Source organism: Chionomys nivalis, chromosome 5 (assembly GCF_950005125.1).
Source record: "Chionomys nivalis chromosome 5, mChiNiv1.1, whole genome shotgun sequence".
Classification (NCBI taxonomy): Eukaryota; Metazoa; Chordata; class Mammalia; order Rodentia; family Cricetidae; genus Chionomys; species Chionomys nivalis.
In genome coordinates this window covers 51,605,389-51,621,962 of record NC_080090.1, presented here as the reverse complement: position 1 = coordinate 51,621,962, position 16,574 = coordinate 51,605,389, and the positions used below count along the sequence as shown (strand labels likewise).

At 43.3% G+C, this 16,574-nt stretch overlaps 1 protein-coding gene and 1 non-coding gene across 2 annotated transcripts; both read right to left on the bottom strand.

Moving 5' to 3' along the window:
* Positions 1-4,279: 4,279 nt before the first annotated feature.
* On the bottom strand, positions 4,280-4,352 carry Trnak-cuu (transfer RNA lysine (anticodon CUU)). The gene has a single exon. It is a non-coding gene; the product is annotated as a tRNA-Lys (tRNA).
* Positions 4,353-15,390: 11,038 nt separating this feature from the next.
* Positions 15,391-16,104, bottom strand: LOC130874878 (rho-related GTP-binding protein RhoG-like). Its single transcript, XM_057770418.1, has one exon. The coding sequence runs from the start codon at positions 16,027-16,029 to the stop codon at positions 15,547-15,549; it is 483 nt and encodes a 160-aa protein (XP_057626401.1). The 5' UTR covers positions 16,030-16,104; the 3' UTR covers positions 15,391-15,546.
* Between the last annotated feature and the right edge of the window lie 470 nt (positions 16,105-16,574).

Sequence of the window (16,574 nt, the reverse complement as noted above, 5' to 3'; positions counted from 1 at the left end):
AGAGACCATCGCATCATAAGGGCTCTGATCTAATCAATGGACTCGCCGTTTGTGGGTTTATAGTTGCTGGTATTGTGGAGAGGTAGTGGAAGACTGGATCTAGGTGAAGGAAACAGGTCTCTAGGGGCCTGTCTGTGAGGGCTGCATCCCACCCTGCCCTTAGCTTGTCTTCCCTCTTCTCTGCTTGCTGTCCACCATGCTGTGAGCTGTCCTTCTCTACTGGGCCATCTCCTTCATGATGGACTGATTGACACCTCTGAAACTGAAAGGCAAACCTTTCCTGTTCTCACAGCTACACAAAAGCAACCAAAGCAACAAGTAAATGTGAGCGTGGATGCACATCTGGATGCTTGTGGACATATGCATGCCCAAACCCAGGATACCCGCAAGATGCTCAGAAGCACGCGAGCAATGAGTGCACCAACTAAGAAAACAAGTAAGCCTGTCCTCACCCTGGACTTGACATTCCTTACTCCTCATCAGCGCCCCAGGCTATATTTAAGTGAACATTTCGTGCAGTAATGTATTTCACATTATTTTTCCTTTTAAAACACAGTTTTTCTATATTAAATTGCTGGAATGTAGGTCAAGTCCATATAAATTACATGGTCTCATGGTAACCGCTACTCTGTTTTAGCCCTATTGCTCAGGACCACCAAACCAAGGAGTATGGAGTTCACTCCCCACACACAGTGCAGTCTCAAACACCGCCTGCTGCAATGTAGGAGTCTCTGTAGGTTTGTTGATGGTGGCTTCTCTGTTTAGTACTCAGAAAACATCAAGATGCATGTTTTTGATAACTGTGAGCTCAACTCTGGGTAGTTATCCCTGAACAATTTTAATCATGCCTTCTACAGAGAAATCTGGCTTTGCTGTTTAGTACCACTGAGCCTCATCTTTATTATTAAAAGTTTTCATGTATAGTACTTAAAAGAGCTTTTTAAATTATGAAATGCTATATTGCTATTGGTTTTTTAGCTGCAATACAGTATAACAGTTCTAGACTATCTTAAGGCATGGTTCTCAACCTGTGGGTCACAACCCCCATGACAAACCCCTATCTTCAAAATAATATTTACATTACAATTCATAACAATAGCAAAATTTCATTATGAAGTGGAAATGAAAATAATTTTATGGCTGAGAAGAACAGAAAGAACTGTGTTAAAGGGATCACAACATTAGGAAGGTTGAGGACCACTGGTTTAAAGGAAAACACACACATACATACACACACATCCCAAAAGGAAATTATCAGGCAAGACAGTTCTTTAAAAAGAACAAGAAATATTCAGATGGTGCACAGGCTCACAAGCAATGTCACAATGCTAGTGAGAGACTTTTCACAGAAATTTAAGGTGCAGAAATCTCCCTCAGAGACCCAGAAAGTCAACCAAGTGGAAGGCATAACGGATGCTTGTGTGTTCTGGAACCAAAATAGTAAGAATTTTAAGTCAAGGAAGGAGATAATAAAAGCAAGAATAAGAACCAGATAGAATCCTGCTTAAACCCCTAATGTTAATTCTAGCAATCAGTGAATGTCTCAGGGAAAATGTCTGTCTCTTTGGGCCACAAACTACAGAAAAGTGCCATCGTTTTGTCTTAGGTTTTCACTGTTTTGTGTATTCACAATTGCCAACCTAGAAAAAGTGCCTAATAGCAGCCACATCTGAATTATAAGGGTTTCCTCTCTCTTTCGCGCTCATTCACTATCGAAGCACCTTGGCTCACTTACCCACTGCAGCCTCAGACCCTTTACCAATATGTTTCGAAATGAAAAGAGACTTTATCCCCTCAACATTCTGTGTGAACTAAAAATAACAGCCACCACCAGACCCATCTTTTCTTAGTCCTTCAACCACCTCAATTACACAAACTCAAAATAACTATTGGCTTTGACCGTCATTTTGTCACTGTCCTCAGCTGTGCCTGGACGAGAGATCCTTGTATCTGACCCAACTAGATCATGTCCTGTTCATCACAGATACTGAGAAATCTGTTACGGGGAGTCAACTCTGAGATTCTGTTTACTAAACTGATAGAGCATGTCCTGGGCTTATCCATCAATTTTCAGGCTAAACACCTTCTCTTAAGACATAGTCATACATACGCCATAGAGCCATGAAGGAGATTTGACCCACAGGGACCAAAATGTAACTGCCTCTTATACAAGATGCATTTGAGTCTTTTTTAAAAAACATATTCCTTCCTTCCTCCGAGTGAATCATAGTTATTTCAAAGAGAATTTGTCAAGTGGCCCCATAACTATTTTTGTTTGGCGCCTGTACTTGGTTGCTCTCATTATCTGTCTAGGCCATACTTCTTGGGTGAGCATGTCTTTTTTTAAAAAATGCCATGGTCTAGAAAAATAACAAGAGTCTTTGCAATCATTTCAATGATGGGTCTCCCACCCCCATTTCCAGTTGTGTGCCTTTGAGAATGCCATTTCATTTATTTCATAGCCTCAGTTTCTCATCTGTAAAATGAAAGAGAAGAAATCTCACAGGGTCTTTGAGGAAACACTAAGCTAAAAGGTGAAGTGCTGAAATGCTATGCACTTTTCTGTAATTTAATTTAAAATCTACATATATATCCCTAGTCCGCTGAGAGAGAGGAACTTTACCAGTTTGGTGACCTACATCCAACCACTTCCTGTACGGTTTCTGGGAAAAGATTGCATAGAGCTTATCTATGGGCCTGGGAAAGACCAGTGGAGTCAAAGGGAAGAGAAGTACCCAGCCTGAGCTCTGGGAAGGCTCACATCTGCTGCTTTTGTGACTATTGGATCCATTAAGTCCCTGCTAACTCCCCTAGTGCTGTTGATTCAGGATTTCTTGTGACTGGTGTCCTCTCTGAATGCTCCAGAGTCGTCTTCTGGTCCCTGTCACTCAATCTGTGCAACCCACATAGGCAGGGCAACCCAGAGACCTGGCCCAATGCCCCCCCCCACTTCGTGTTGACTTCATTTTTCACCCCCATATCATGATAAGCAATGGAGATCCTCAGAGCTTCTCAGGTCCACGACAGTAGACGTGCCACACAGTTGACCGCCTCATGAACACCCATCTTCCTGTCTCCCCCAACATGTAGGGCCCTGGGTCCTCTCTACAATGGATGCTCCACCTACTCATCCTTAGCTTCCTCTGAGGCTTTGCCTCCTTTGTCTCATTCCGCCACCATTTCCCTGTTGGGATAAATCTTAAATCATGTCCGGCATGAGAAATGTATCTGACTCATATCACATATTCTGTTACTTCTCAAAGCCTAGGATTCTGAAATGCTAGGTCTTTCCCTTCTTCCCGTGTGCCATTTGTTAATGTTTAGAATGTAGCTACCCAAATAAGGAAGAATTATAAGATAACTGGAGGTGCTCGGAGAGGAAGAAAATATTTCAGGGGGGGACGGGGAGAGGAGTGGGAGAGGGGGAGGGGAGTGGGGGGAGGGGGTAATGTGTGGGAGGAGGGGGGGAATGGGAAACGGGGAGGAGGGGGAAATTTTAATTTAAAAAGAATAAAATAAATTTAAAAAAAGAAAATATTTCAGAACTCTACTTTTCCTTGTTACTTTAAAATAATGTAGTGATAATCTCAGTAGCAGTGGTGGACTGTTGTTCACTGCTCAAAAAAGCCCCCAGGAAGAGACCATGAATGACTCTGGTCTTCACAGAAAGTAAATCAGAAAAATGAAAAATGAAACATGGGGTTCTACGATCATAAAAACCTTGAAGGATGACTAATTCTCTCTTTGTTTCCAAGATTTGTCCACTAAGAATTCTCCGAAATTCTCTGTGTGGCAGCACTTTGATTCATTCAAATGGTAATATGTAGTGTCTGTATGTGATTTCTTCTTTTTGAGTTAACAAATCTGAAATCCAGGGTGAGGCTGGACCCACTGGTAACACACAGGATGATGGAGGAAGGTCATTGGTTAAATAATAAAGAAACTGCCTAGGCCCATTTATAGGCCAACCCTTAGGTGGGTGGAGTAAACAGAACAGAATGCTGGAAAAAAAAAAAGCCGAGTCAGGAGTCACCATGATTCTCCCACTCTAGACAGACGCAGGTTAAGATCCTCCCTGGTAAGCCAGCTCATGGGGCTACACAAAATATTAAAAATGGGTTAGATCAATATGTAAGAGCTAACCAATAAGAGGCCGGAACTAATGGGCCTGGCAATGTTCAAAAGAATACAGTTTCCGTGTAATTATTTCGGGGCATAAGCCATGTGGGCGGCTGGGTGCCGGGGACGCAGCCCTGCCGCTCCTATTACAACAGAGTGGCGCCCAACGTGGGGCTCGAACCCACAACCCTGGGATTAAGAGTCCCATGCTCTACCGACTGAGCTAGCCGGGCCGAAGAGGCTCCTTAAGGAGTTTCATAGCCATTTGGGCAAGAAACTGCTCTTGCCTGTACTGTTGCATAAACTGGACACAGAGAACCCGCAGAAAAGAGGACTGCTAAACTTGCCTAAAGGTGAGATGGTTTTTCGGGGTTCCTGACTCATAAAAGAGTCTGCGAGACATTCTGCAGGACACAGCAAAAAGTGACTGAACGGTCTTTGGAATTTCCTGCTTGATGAAAATGTCTGCTGGATACTATGGGCCTGTAGGCCAAAGATGGATGCCCCAATGGTACCAAAAAACTTTGGGTGACTGTCCAGGCAGCAAGATGTCTCTGTCATTTCTAGAGTTTTCTTATTTCTTGTTTACTTAGGTAATATTATATCCTTCTGGAATCTTTGATGGAGTTAAAGAATGGTTAGTTATAGTTACAGTTTTCCATTGTTATGATAAAAGATAAAATAGATGTAAGTATTGTAACTGTAATTCTTGCTTTATAACTGTTTTGTTATATGTAATTTTACTATGTTAAAGTAAAAGCCTTTTTTGTTTAAACAGAAAAAGGGGAAATGATGAAGGAAGGTCATTGGTTAAATAATAAAAAAACTGCCTAGGCCCATTTATAGGCCAACCCTTAGGTGGGTGGAGTAAACAGAACAGAATGCTGGAAAAAAAAAGCCGAGTCAGGAGTCGCCATGATTCTCCCACTTCAGACAGACGCAGGTTAAGATCCTCCCTGGTAAGCCAGCTCATGGGGCTACACAAAATATTAAAAATGGGTTAGATCAATATGTAAGAGCTAACCAATAAGAGGCTGGAACTAATGGGCCTGACAATGTTCAAAAGAATACAGTTTCCGTGTAATTATTTCGGGGCATAAGCCATGCGGGCGGCTGGGTGCCGGGGACGCAGCCCCGCCGCTCCTATTACAACAACAGGAGAAGAAATACTGGCTGAAGTGTGCTCCCCAGTAAGACTGAAGAAACAACTTTTCATTCCCACCACACCTTGGTGATCCCCCATTCACACACGGGCCACTCCGCACCCTCTCACTGAAGATCCTGAGCAACAGCAAGGAACCTTCCTGTTCCTCTTGCACCATGTGGTCTTTCCTCTGGAATCAAGTCTTCTCATAGCCATCCCCTTGACTCAGTCCCTATCCCCCCTCCCAAGCTTTACCTTGGGGGGGGGGCTATCATTAAAATCAGGGACATCTTCCCTGACCCATGTTCCTACTAACCCAAGTCAGGGTTCATTCTTAATCCAGAAAATTGACTAAGCTGCTGTTCTTCTAGTGCATGGCAGGGAGACCTCAGCTTCAGAATAATTCACTTAACTAATAACCCCAGCTGTGATGTACTGATTTCTAACTCTGCATGTCTTATCTTATTGCATTTCTCAGGAATTCTCTTACTCTGGCCTTCTGTCTGTCAACATAGTCTTCACAATAATTTCTGTGACTTGCTTTTAACAAGGACACCTCCTCCCAAGCTGATGCCACCCAACTGCCTTCCAGCATGAGGATTCGTGATGCTGTAGGAAGAGGCATGACTTTTGAACGTAAAATAAATCTGAGCTCATATCCTAAAGTCTCCACACCCAGCTTCCGTGATCACCGCCAGCTATTTTACCTCTCCAGACTCATGTGTCTTTATCTACAGATGATTGATAATGATATCAACTGCACCGTGTTATTGTGAGGATTTCAGAGCCACATCTGTTCTGGCCTCCTGGCTGCCTGTCATCTGTAATGAAGACAATGCGATGCTTTCAAAACTAGCTGCTTATTGGCAAGAACAGGGCTATGGAATGGGAATCATACCAAAGTCCTCTATTCTAATCCCAGAGCTGCTTTAATTAGCATGGTAGCTTGGGTAAATGTCATCTGTTAGAGAACTAGGTGGTGGAAGGATTTGTGTTTCATATTCCTTATGTTTCCCTCCATCCATGGGGGTGTGGGATGCCTCTCTCACACTTGCACACTCACTTTTGACCGCAGATTTGCATGCCCACATGGCTTCTGTCTCCCTTGCTGAGGAGAGGGGGTCACGATTCCGCTCTGTTGCCCCTCGTGTACATTCTCTCTCCCAGGGTGAGAGAGAAGACTAAATGAGCCGACTTGCCTACTATCAAGAATGCACTATCAAGAAGTTTGTTCACAGACACAAAACATATTATACTGTATCAGGCCGTGTCAACGATGTCCGCACTACTTGAACGCCTTCTGACTTGCTCTTTTATCTTATTTTTTCAAATACCCAGAACTTGGAAAGGAAACAGAGAAAGAGTTCATCTGGATTTTTCTAGACTTCAAGCCAAGAGTTGTCTCTGGTCATTTCTCATTTGAAACTTGTGATCCGAGGGAGATAATGCCTGCTTCTCACAAGGTGGTCTCTGGAGAGTGTTCAGCAGGTGACGCTTTCCATCCATACATAGCGGCACACAGAGGTGAGCTCGCCACTAGAACTATGCTTTGCTTTACAGCAGAGAAAAAAATGAAGGTATGCAGTTTCTTTCCCTACAGTATCACTTATGCCCCCATCAACAGAGGACTCAAAAGCTAGCCTAAGCAGTGTGTGTCCTCTCCTTAGTTAAACTACTTACAAGTCCCAGTGTAGAACAGACCTTGGGAAAATTTCATCTTGTCATCAGACGTTCTCCTATAAAAGCCCACGAATTGGGAGATTGACATGAATCTTATTTCTCATCTAAAGAGATAATTCATAGGGACATTATTGACAACTGAAGAGATAGAAGTTGTGGGTCCCATGTCACAGTGGCTAAAACTAATAGTAGCCAAAGGAAATAAAGTCTGAAGTCGCCCCCTTCCTTCCTGCTTGCTCTGCTTGGCTCCTGTCATATGGGGTCATTTCTCCTCCTGCTGCATTCGTTCTTCTTTTTTTTTTTTTTTTACTTATTTATTTATTTTTATTCTTTTTTAATTAAAATTTCCACCTGCTCCCCATTTCCCATTTCCCTCCCCTCCTCCCAAATATTGCCCTCCCCCCACTTCCCTCCCCCTATCCCCACTCCTCTTCTCCTCCCCCCACTCCATTCCCCCTCCCTCTCGATACTGAAGAGCAGTCCAAATTCCCTGCCCTGCGGGAAGACCAAGGTCCTTCTATCTACGTCCAGAAAGGTGAGCGTCCAAACAGGCTAAGCTCCCACAAAGCCAGTTCATGTATTAGGATCGAAACCTAGTGCCATTGTCCTTGGCTTCTCATCAGTCTTCATTGACCGCCATGCTCAGAGAGTCCGGAATCAACCCATGCTTATTCAGTCCCAGACCAGCTGGCCTTGGTGGGCTCCCAATAAATCAGTTCCACTGTCACAGTGGGTGGGTGCATCCCTCGTGGTCCTGATTTTTTGCTCATGTTCTCCCTCCTTCTGCTCCTCATTTGGACCTTAAGAGCTCAGACCGTTGCTCCAAATTGAGACTCTACCTCGATCCATCGCCAGATGAAGGTTCTAAGGTGATATGCAAGATATTCATCAGTATAGGATAGGGTCATTTCAGGTTCCCTCTCCTTAGTTGCCCAAGGTACCAGCTGGGGACATATTCCTGGACACCTGTGAACCCCTCAAGAGTCAAGTCTCTTGCCAACCCTAAGATGGCTCCCTTAGATAGGATATATACTTCGCTGCTCCCGTATCCATCCTTCCTATATCCCAACCATCCCAATCCTCCGAGCTCCTCCCATCCTCCCCTTCTCATATTTCTCATCCCATTTCCCCTTTGCCCCATGCCACTTCACCCGCAAGTTCCCAGTTTTTGCCCTGGAATCTTGTCTACTTCCCCCTCTCCATGCGGATGACTATATGATTTTCTTTGGGTTCACTTTCTTATTTAGCTTCTATAGGATCACACATTATATGCTTAATGTCTTTTATTTTATGGCTAGAAACCGATTATGAGTGAGTACATCCCATGTTCCTCTTTTTGAGTCTGGGATACCTCACTCAGGATAGTGTTTTCTATTTCCATCCATTTGCACGCAAAATTCGAGAAGTCATTGTTTTTTACTGCTGAGTAGTACTCTAATATGTATATATTCCACACTTTCTTCATCCATTCCTCCATTGAAGGGCATCTAGGTTGTTTCCAGGTTTTGGCTATTACAAACAATGCTGCTATGAACATAGTTGAACAGATACTTTTGTCATTTGATGTGGCATCTCTTGGGTATATTCCCAATAGTGGTATTACTGGATCTTGGGGTAGGTTGATCCCAAATTTCCTGAGAAATCGCCACACTGATTTCCAAAGTGGTTGCACAAGTTTGCATTCCCACCAGCAATGAATGAGTGTGCCTCTTTCTCCACAACCTCTCCAGCAAAGGCTATCATTGGTGTTCTTGATTTTAGCCATTCTGACAGGTGTAAGATGGTATCTCAAAGTTGTTTTAATTTGCATTTCCCTTATCGCTAAGGAGGTTGAGCATGACCTTAGGTGTCTTTTGGCCATTTGAATTTCTTCTGTTGAGAATTCTCTGTTCAGATCAGTGCCCCATTTTTTTATTGGGTTCATTAGCATTTTAAAGTTTAGTTTCTTGAGTTCTTTATATATTTTGGTGATCAGACCTTTGTCTGTTGCAGGGTTGGTGAAGATCTTCTCCCAGTCAGTGGGTTGCCTTTTTGTCTTAGTGACAGTGTCCTTTGCTTTACAGAAGCTACTCAGTTTCAGGAGGTCCCATTTATTCAATGTTGCCCTTAATGTCTGTGCTGCTGGGGATAAACGTAGGAAGTGATCTCCTGTACCCATATGTTGTAGAGTACTTCCAACTTTTTCTTCTATCAGGTTCAGTGTGTTCAGACTAATATTGAGGTCTTTAATCCATTTGGACTTGAGTTTTGTGCATGGTGATAGATATGGATCTATTTTCATTCTTCTACAGGTTGACAACCAGTTCTGCCAGCACCATTTGTTGAAGATGCTCTCTTTTTTCCATTGAATACTTTTAGCTCCTTTATCAAAAATTAGGTGTTCATAAGTTTGTGGGTTAAAATCAGGGTCTTCTACTCGGTTCCATTGGTCGACTTCTCTGTTTTTATGCCAATACCAAACTGTTTTCAATACTGAGGCTCTGTAATAGAGTTTGAGGTCAGGGATGGTAATGCCTCCAGACGATCCTTTATTATATAAGATTGTTTTGGCTATCCTGGGTTTTTTGTTTCTCCATATAAAGTTGATTATTGTCCTCTCAAGATCTGTGAAGAATTTTGATGGGATTTTAATGGGGATTGCATTGAATCTATAAATTGCCCTTGGTAGAATTGCCATTTTTACTATGTTGATCCTCCCTATCCAAGAGCAAGGGAGATCCTTCCATTTTCTGGTATCCTCCTCAATTTCTTTCTTCATTGACTTAAAGTTCTTGTCAAATAGATCCTTTACTTCCTTGGTTAGGGTTACCCCAAGATATTTTATGCTATTTGTGGCTATCGTGAAGGGTGATGCTTCTCTGATTTCCATCTCTGCTTCCTTATCCTTTGTGTATAGGAGGGCAACTGATTTTTTGGAGTTGATCTTGTATCCTGCAACGCTACTAAAGGTGTTTATCAGCTGAAGGAGTTCTTTGCTGGAGTTTTTGGGGTCGCTTATGTACACTATCATATCGTCTGCAAATAATGAAAGTTTAACTTCTTCCTTTCCGATTTGAATCCCTTTGATCCCCTTATGTTGTCTTATTGCTATTGCTAGAATTTCAAGCACTATATTAAAGAGGTATGGAGAGAGTGGACAACCTTGTCGTGTTCCTGATTTTAGTGGAATAGCTTTGAGTTTCTCTCCATTTAATTTGATGTTAGCTGACGGCTTGCTATAAATAGCTTTTATTATAGTTAGGAACGACCCTTGTATTCCTAATCTCTCTAAGACCTTTATCATAAAGGGATGTTGAATTTTGTCAAATGCTTTTTCAGCATCTAATGAAATGATCATATGGTTTTTTTCTTTCAGTTTATTTATATGGTTGATTACATTGATAGATTTTCGTATGTTGAACCAGCCCTGCATCTCTGGGATGAAGCCTACTTGATCATAATGGATAATTTTTCTGATGTGTTCTTGGATTCGGTTTGCCAGTATTTTATTGAGTATTTTTGCGTCGATGTTCATGAGTGAGATTGGCCTGTAGTTCTCTTTCTTGGTTGTGTCTTTGTGTGGTTTCGGTATCAGAGTAACTTCAGCTTCATAAAAGGAATTTGGCAATGACTTCTCTGTTTCAATATTGTGAAATACATTAAGGAGTATAGGTATTAGGTCTTCTTGGAAGTTCTGGTAGAATTCTGCATTGAAGCCATCTGGACCTGGGCTTTTTTTGGTGGGGAGGTTTTTTATAACAACTTCTAATTCTTCGCGACTAACAGGTCTATTTAGATTGTTCACCTGGTCCTGGTTTAACTTTGGTATATGGTACTTATCTAAAAAAGTGTCCATTTCTATAACATTTTCCAATTTTGTGGCATACAGATTTTTGTAGTAAGATCTTATGATTCTCTGAATTTCCTCTGAGTCTGTGGTTATGTCTCCCTTTTCGTTTCTGATTTTGTTAATTTGCGTATTCTCTCTCCGCCGTTTGATTAGTTTGGATAGGGGTTTATCAATCTTATTGATTTTCTCCATGAACCAGCTTTTTGTTTCATTGATTCTTTGGATTGTTTTCTGTGTTTCTATTTTGTTGATTTCAGCCCTCAATTTGATTATTTCCAGTCTTCTACTTCTCCTAGGTGAGTCTGCTTCTTTTTTTTTCTAAAGCTTTCAGGTGGGCTATTAAGTCTCCAATGTGTGCTTTCTCCGTTTTCTTTAAGTGGGCACTTAATGCTATGAATTTTCCTCTTAGCACTGCTTTCATAGTGTCCCATAGGTTTGAGTATGTTGAGTCTTCGTTTTCATTGAATTCAAGAAAGACTTTAATTTCTTTCTTTATTTCTTCCTTGATCCAGGTGAGGTTCAGTAGTTGACTGTCCAGTTTCCATGAGTTCATAGGCTTTCTGGGGATAGCATTGTTGTTGAATTCTAACTTTAATCCATGGTGATCTGATAAGACACAGGTGGTTACCGATATTTTTTTGTAACTGTGTAAGTTTGCTTTGTTACCGAGTATGTGGTCTATTTTCGAGAAGGTTCCATGAGCTGCAGAGAAGAAGGTATATTCTTTCCTATTTGGGTGGAATGTTCTATAGATGTCTGTTAAGTCCATTTGATTCATTACCTCCCTTAATCCTCTTATTTCTCTGTTAGGTTTCTGTTTGATTGACCTGTCCATTGGTGAGAGAGGAGTGTTGAAATCTCCTACTATTAGTGTGTGTGGTTTGATGACTGCCTTGAGTTTTAGTAACGTTTCTTTTACATAAGTGGGTGCTTTTATATTAGGGGCATATATATTCAGGATTGAGATTTCATCCTGGTGAATTGTTCCTGTTATGAGTAAAAAATGTCCATCTCCATCTCTTTTGATTGATTTTAGTTTGAAGTCAACTTTCTTAGAAATTAGTATGGCCACACCTGCTTGTTTCTTAGGTCCGTTTGCTTGATAAACCTTTTCCCAGCCCTTTACTCTGAGTAGATGTCTGTCTTTGTGGTTGAGGTGTGTTTCTTGTAAGCAGCAGAATGTTGGATCCTGTTTTCGTATCCAATCTCTTAGCCTGTGCCTCTTTATAGGTGAGTTGAGTCCATTGATATTAAGTGATATTAATGACCAGTGGTTGTTAACTCCGGTCATTTTTCCTTTCTTTCTTTCTTTCCTTTGGTAGTAGAGTTTGTGTGTTTCCCTTCTTCAAGTTGTGCTGGTGAAGGGTCTTTAGATGTCTGAGTTATTGTGGGCATTGTTGGACTCCTTGGCTTGTGATTTTCCTTCAATTACTTTCTGAAGGGCTGGATTTGTGGCTACGTATTGTTTAAATTTGTTTTTATCCTGGAAAACTTTGTTTTCTCCATTTATAGTGAACGAAAGCTTGGCTGGGTATAGTAGTCTGGGCTTGCATCCATGGTCTCGTAGTTTCTGCAGTATATCTATCCAGGACCTTCTGGCTTTCATGGTTTCCATAGAGAAATCAGGTGTAAGTCTGATAGGTTTACCTTTATAGGTAACTTGACCTTTTTCCTTTGCAGCTCTTAATATTCTTTCTTTATTCTGTATGTTTTGTGTTTTGATTATTATATGACGAGGAGATGTTTTTTTTTGATCCAGTCGATTTGGTGTTCTGTATGCTTCTTGGACCTTCAAAGGAATATCTTTCTTAAGGTTGGGAAAGTTTTCTTCTATAATTTTATTAAATATATTTTCTGGACCATTGAGCTGTACTTCTTCTCCTTCTTCTATCCCTATTATTCTTAGGTTTGGTCTTTTTATTGTGTCCCAGATTTCCTGAATGTTTTGTGATGAGAATTTGTTGGTTATGCTGTTTTCTTTGATGAGAGTGTTTATTTTCTCTATGGTATCTTCAGTGTCTGAGATTCTTTCTTCTATCTCTTGTAATCTGTTGGTGGTACTTGTCTCTGTAGTTCCTGTTCGTTTATTCAAATTTTCCATCTCCATCCTTCCCTCGGATTGTGTTTTCTTTATTACTTCCACTTCGTTCTTCAAGTCTTGAACCGTTTCCCTTACCTGTTTGATTACTTTTTCTTGTTTCTCTTGGTTTTCTTGGGTATCTTTGAGATATTTATTCATTTCCTCTACCTTTTTGTTTGTAATCTCTAATTGGTTGTGGCAGTTTTTCACCTCCTGTTTAAGGTCCTCTATTATTTTCATAAAATTCACTTTTGAGTCGAATTCTTCTAATTCTTCTGGATTAGGGTGTAGACTTCTCATTTCGGGATTCCTGGATCCTGGTGATGTCACGTTGCCTTTCAAGTTGTTGGGGGAATTCTTGCATTGGCGCCTGCCCATCTTTTCCTTCAAATGGAGCCAGGAGAGGCCTGATGTCTTGGACCAGTCTTTGCTGTGACTAACTCTCTAGGTGTATCTCCTCAGTGTAGGGGCAGGAACCGTTCCCTTCCAGGTGAACTCCTCAACACCAAAACATGGATGCGTGGTATTCCAATGACCCACGTAAAGAAGGCCGAATGCAAGGGGTCGGGCGGGGTCCAGTAGAACACAGGCGACACTGCAGTACAAGCTGGAGGTGCCTGCGCTCCCTTTCGGGGGTTGCTGAGGCCTGCCCGCTGCTCTGGTTGGGTAGCCTTAGTGTAGGGGCGTTTGTGCTCTCTACCGGGACCGTCCGCCCCAGGATAGTACACACTCACCCGTCCCGATGAAACTTCTCGGCACCTACACAGGAACTCCTGGATGCCCCAATGAGCCAGGGACTAATGGAAGTAGGGCGCAGGCAGAGCAGGTCCAGCAGATCACAGCAGAGACTGCAGCCCCAGCAGCAGGGGCCCGCTTTCCCTGGCGGGGACCTTGAGGCCTGCCCTCTGGTCAGGGACTCACTGCTCTGGGTTGGTAGCCTTAGTGAAATGGCAGGAAACTGTTCCACAGCTAAGGACCTTGCAGACAAGGCAGGTTTGGGGGTGGGGGTGGGGGCGGGTGTGTAGGAGAGCAAGCCCTGCAGCAGGAGCTGGGGGAGGGGTATTTGTGCTCTCTACCTGGACAGTCCGCCCCAGGATAGCACACACTCACCCGTCCCGATGAAACTTCTCGGCACCTACACAGGAACTCCTGGATGCCCCAATGAGCCAGGGACTAAGGGAAGTAGGGCGCAGGCAGAGCAGGTCCAGCAGATCACAGCAGAGACTGCAGCCCCAGCAGCAGGGGCCCGCTTTCCCTGGCGGGGACCTTGAGGCCTGCCCTCTGGTCAGGGACTCACTGCTCTGGGTTGGTAGCCTTAGTGAAATGGCAGGAAACTGTTCCACAGCTAAGGACCTTGCAGACAAGGCAGTGCATTCGTTCTTCTTACACTTGTCTTTCCTTTCCTTTGGCCACCTCACCAGTGACAGCTGCGCCCCACTCTGGAAGTCTCCCCTCCCCCTCCACACTCTCCTACTACTGGACTTTCTTCTAATTAAATAAATTCTAATTGATACATAAAATAAACATATTATAGATTATCGTGTGATGTCTCAAGGTATTCATGGTATTCAAGATTGAAATTTAGTTTGGGTAGCTTTTTTGTTTTCTTTTTATTTAACTTTTACTGAAAATGTTTTTTCCCCTCACATACTATATCCTGATTACTGTTTTCCCTCCACCTGCTCCTACTAGTTCCTCACACCCCTTCCTTTTCCTGTCTCTCATTAGAAAACAAATAGGTTTCTAAGGGATAGTAATAAAATATGATATGATATTATAAAAACTAATACATTGGAATAGGACAAAACAGAAGAAAAAGAGACCAGGAAAAGGCACAGGAAACTAATATGATATCGGCTCAGAGACAAGGCCCACTCATTCACACACTCAGGAATCCTATAACACTAAAGTGGAAGCCTATATATATATATATATATATATATATATATATATATATATACACACACAAAGGACCTGTAGGCTTATATCACATAATCAAATGTGATATATATGTGTTATATAGATATATGATATATATGATAAGGAATTTTTTTTTTTTTTGCCAATGGAAACAGGAGGTTTTATTGATGCTGATGGGGTAGGAAAGGCCCCAGGAGCACGGGGCCTGAGTCAGTCAGCAGACGCATAAGGCCTGGGCACATGGGGCAGGTTAGGGCATTTTTCTTCTCAGGGTTCTGTGGCTCCTCCTTTGTTGGGGGGATGTCTTGGAGCGCCTACTCCAAGAGCAAAGGCAGAGGTTAGAGCCCCTAACCTGAGAGGAGGTACCACAACAGGCAGCAACTCTGTGGAAAGCTGGATGAACTGGTCAGTAGCAGGAAATGGAGGGAAGCACTGAGCTGGCCTCTTGGAAGAGTCAACCTGGCTTAGGTGAACTCGTGGAATACTTGGTATTCCCAAGCAGAGTGGGGCAGGGCCCAAAGCCCCTTTCCCCATGTACCTCCTTAAGAATAAAAGGCAATCAGGGAGTCCCCTGGCAAAGGGTGCCAGAATTAGTCCTTAAGGCACAGCTGGGGGACAGACAAGGCGCCAAGGCACAACTGGTGGGGGGACAAGGGGTAGCCTCCAAGCTGAATGCCAGGGTCACAAGAGGATGCAAGACCGCCCACGCTTTATCGGTGTTGGGTTGAGCGCTGCCCGGACAGCCTCTGCAAACACCTCCTTGACGCCATCCTGCTACAGCGCCGAGCGCTCAAGGTAGCGCACAGCATGGATCTGCTTGGCCAGTGCCTGGCCCTGCTGTGGTGTGATGGGCGCTTGACCCTGCTCCTTGAGGCACCGTAGGGTATCAGGCTGGGCTCTCAGGTCCTTTTTGGTGCCCACCAGGAGGATAGGGACATCGGGGCAGTGGTGACACACCTCTGGATGCCACTTGTGCCTCACATTTTCAAAGGAGGGTGGATTGGCAATGGAGAAACAGATGACAAAGACGTTGGTCTGAGGATAGGAAAGGGTGCGCAGGCGGTCATATTCCTCCTGGCCCGCAGTGTCCCACAGGTTTAGGTTCACTATGCTCCCATCAACTGCACTCTGGGCGCTGTAACTGTCGAACACAGTGGGGATGTATTCCTTGGGGAAGGCATTAGTCGTGTAGCAGATGAGAATGCATGTCTTGCCCACAGCCCCATCACCCACCACCACACACTTGATGCTCTGCATTGTGTATAAAGCTGCGGGAGTGGAGGCACTGCCTCCTCCCTCTTCTGGACCCCACTGGAAGTAGTAACCTGGTGCCCTCCCCACGATGGGGGAGCTGGGGGCGGCGGCGGCTCTGGACTCAAGCTGATAAGGTAATTTTTATTTTTTTTTAATTGTCATTAGAGACGGTTTATTTTTTATTAATTAATTAATTAATTTAATTATTAAAGATTTCTGCCTCTTCCCCGCCACCACCTCCCATTCCCCCCCTCCCCGAATCAAGTCTTCCTCCCTCCTCAGCCCAAAGAGCAAGCAGGTTTCCCTGCCCTGTGGGAGGTCCAAGGACCACCACCTCCATCCAGGACTAGTAAGGTGAGCATCCAAACTACCTAGGCTCCCACAAAGCCATTACGTGCAATAGGATCAAGAACCCATTGCCATTGTTCTTCAGTTCTCAGTAGTCCTCATTTTTAAAGGAAAAGCCCTGATATGACATTATCAGACAAGGAACCTCCAAAGATGCCACTGAGTTTGTTTTCTCTTGGCATCTACTGCTGGCAGGCATC

Bases quoted from the DNA above. Each gene is read 5' to 3' on its own strand.
- LOC130874878 (XM_057770418.1), bottom strand. From the start codon at position 16,029: ATGCAGAGCATCAAGTGTGTGGTGGTGGGTGATGGGGCTGTGGGCAAG.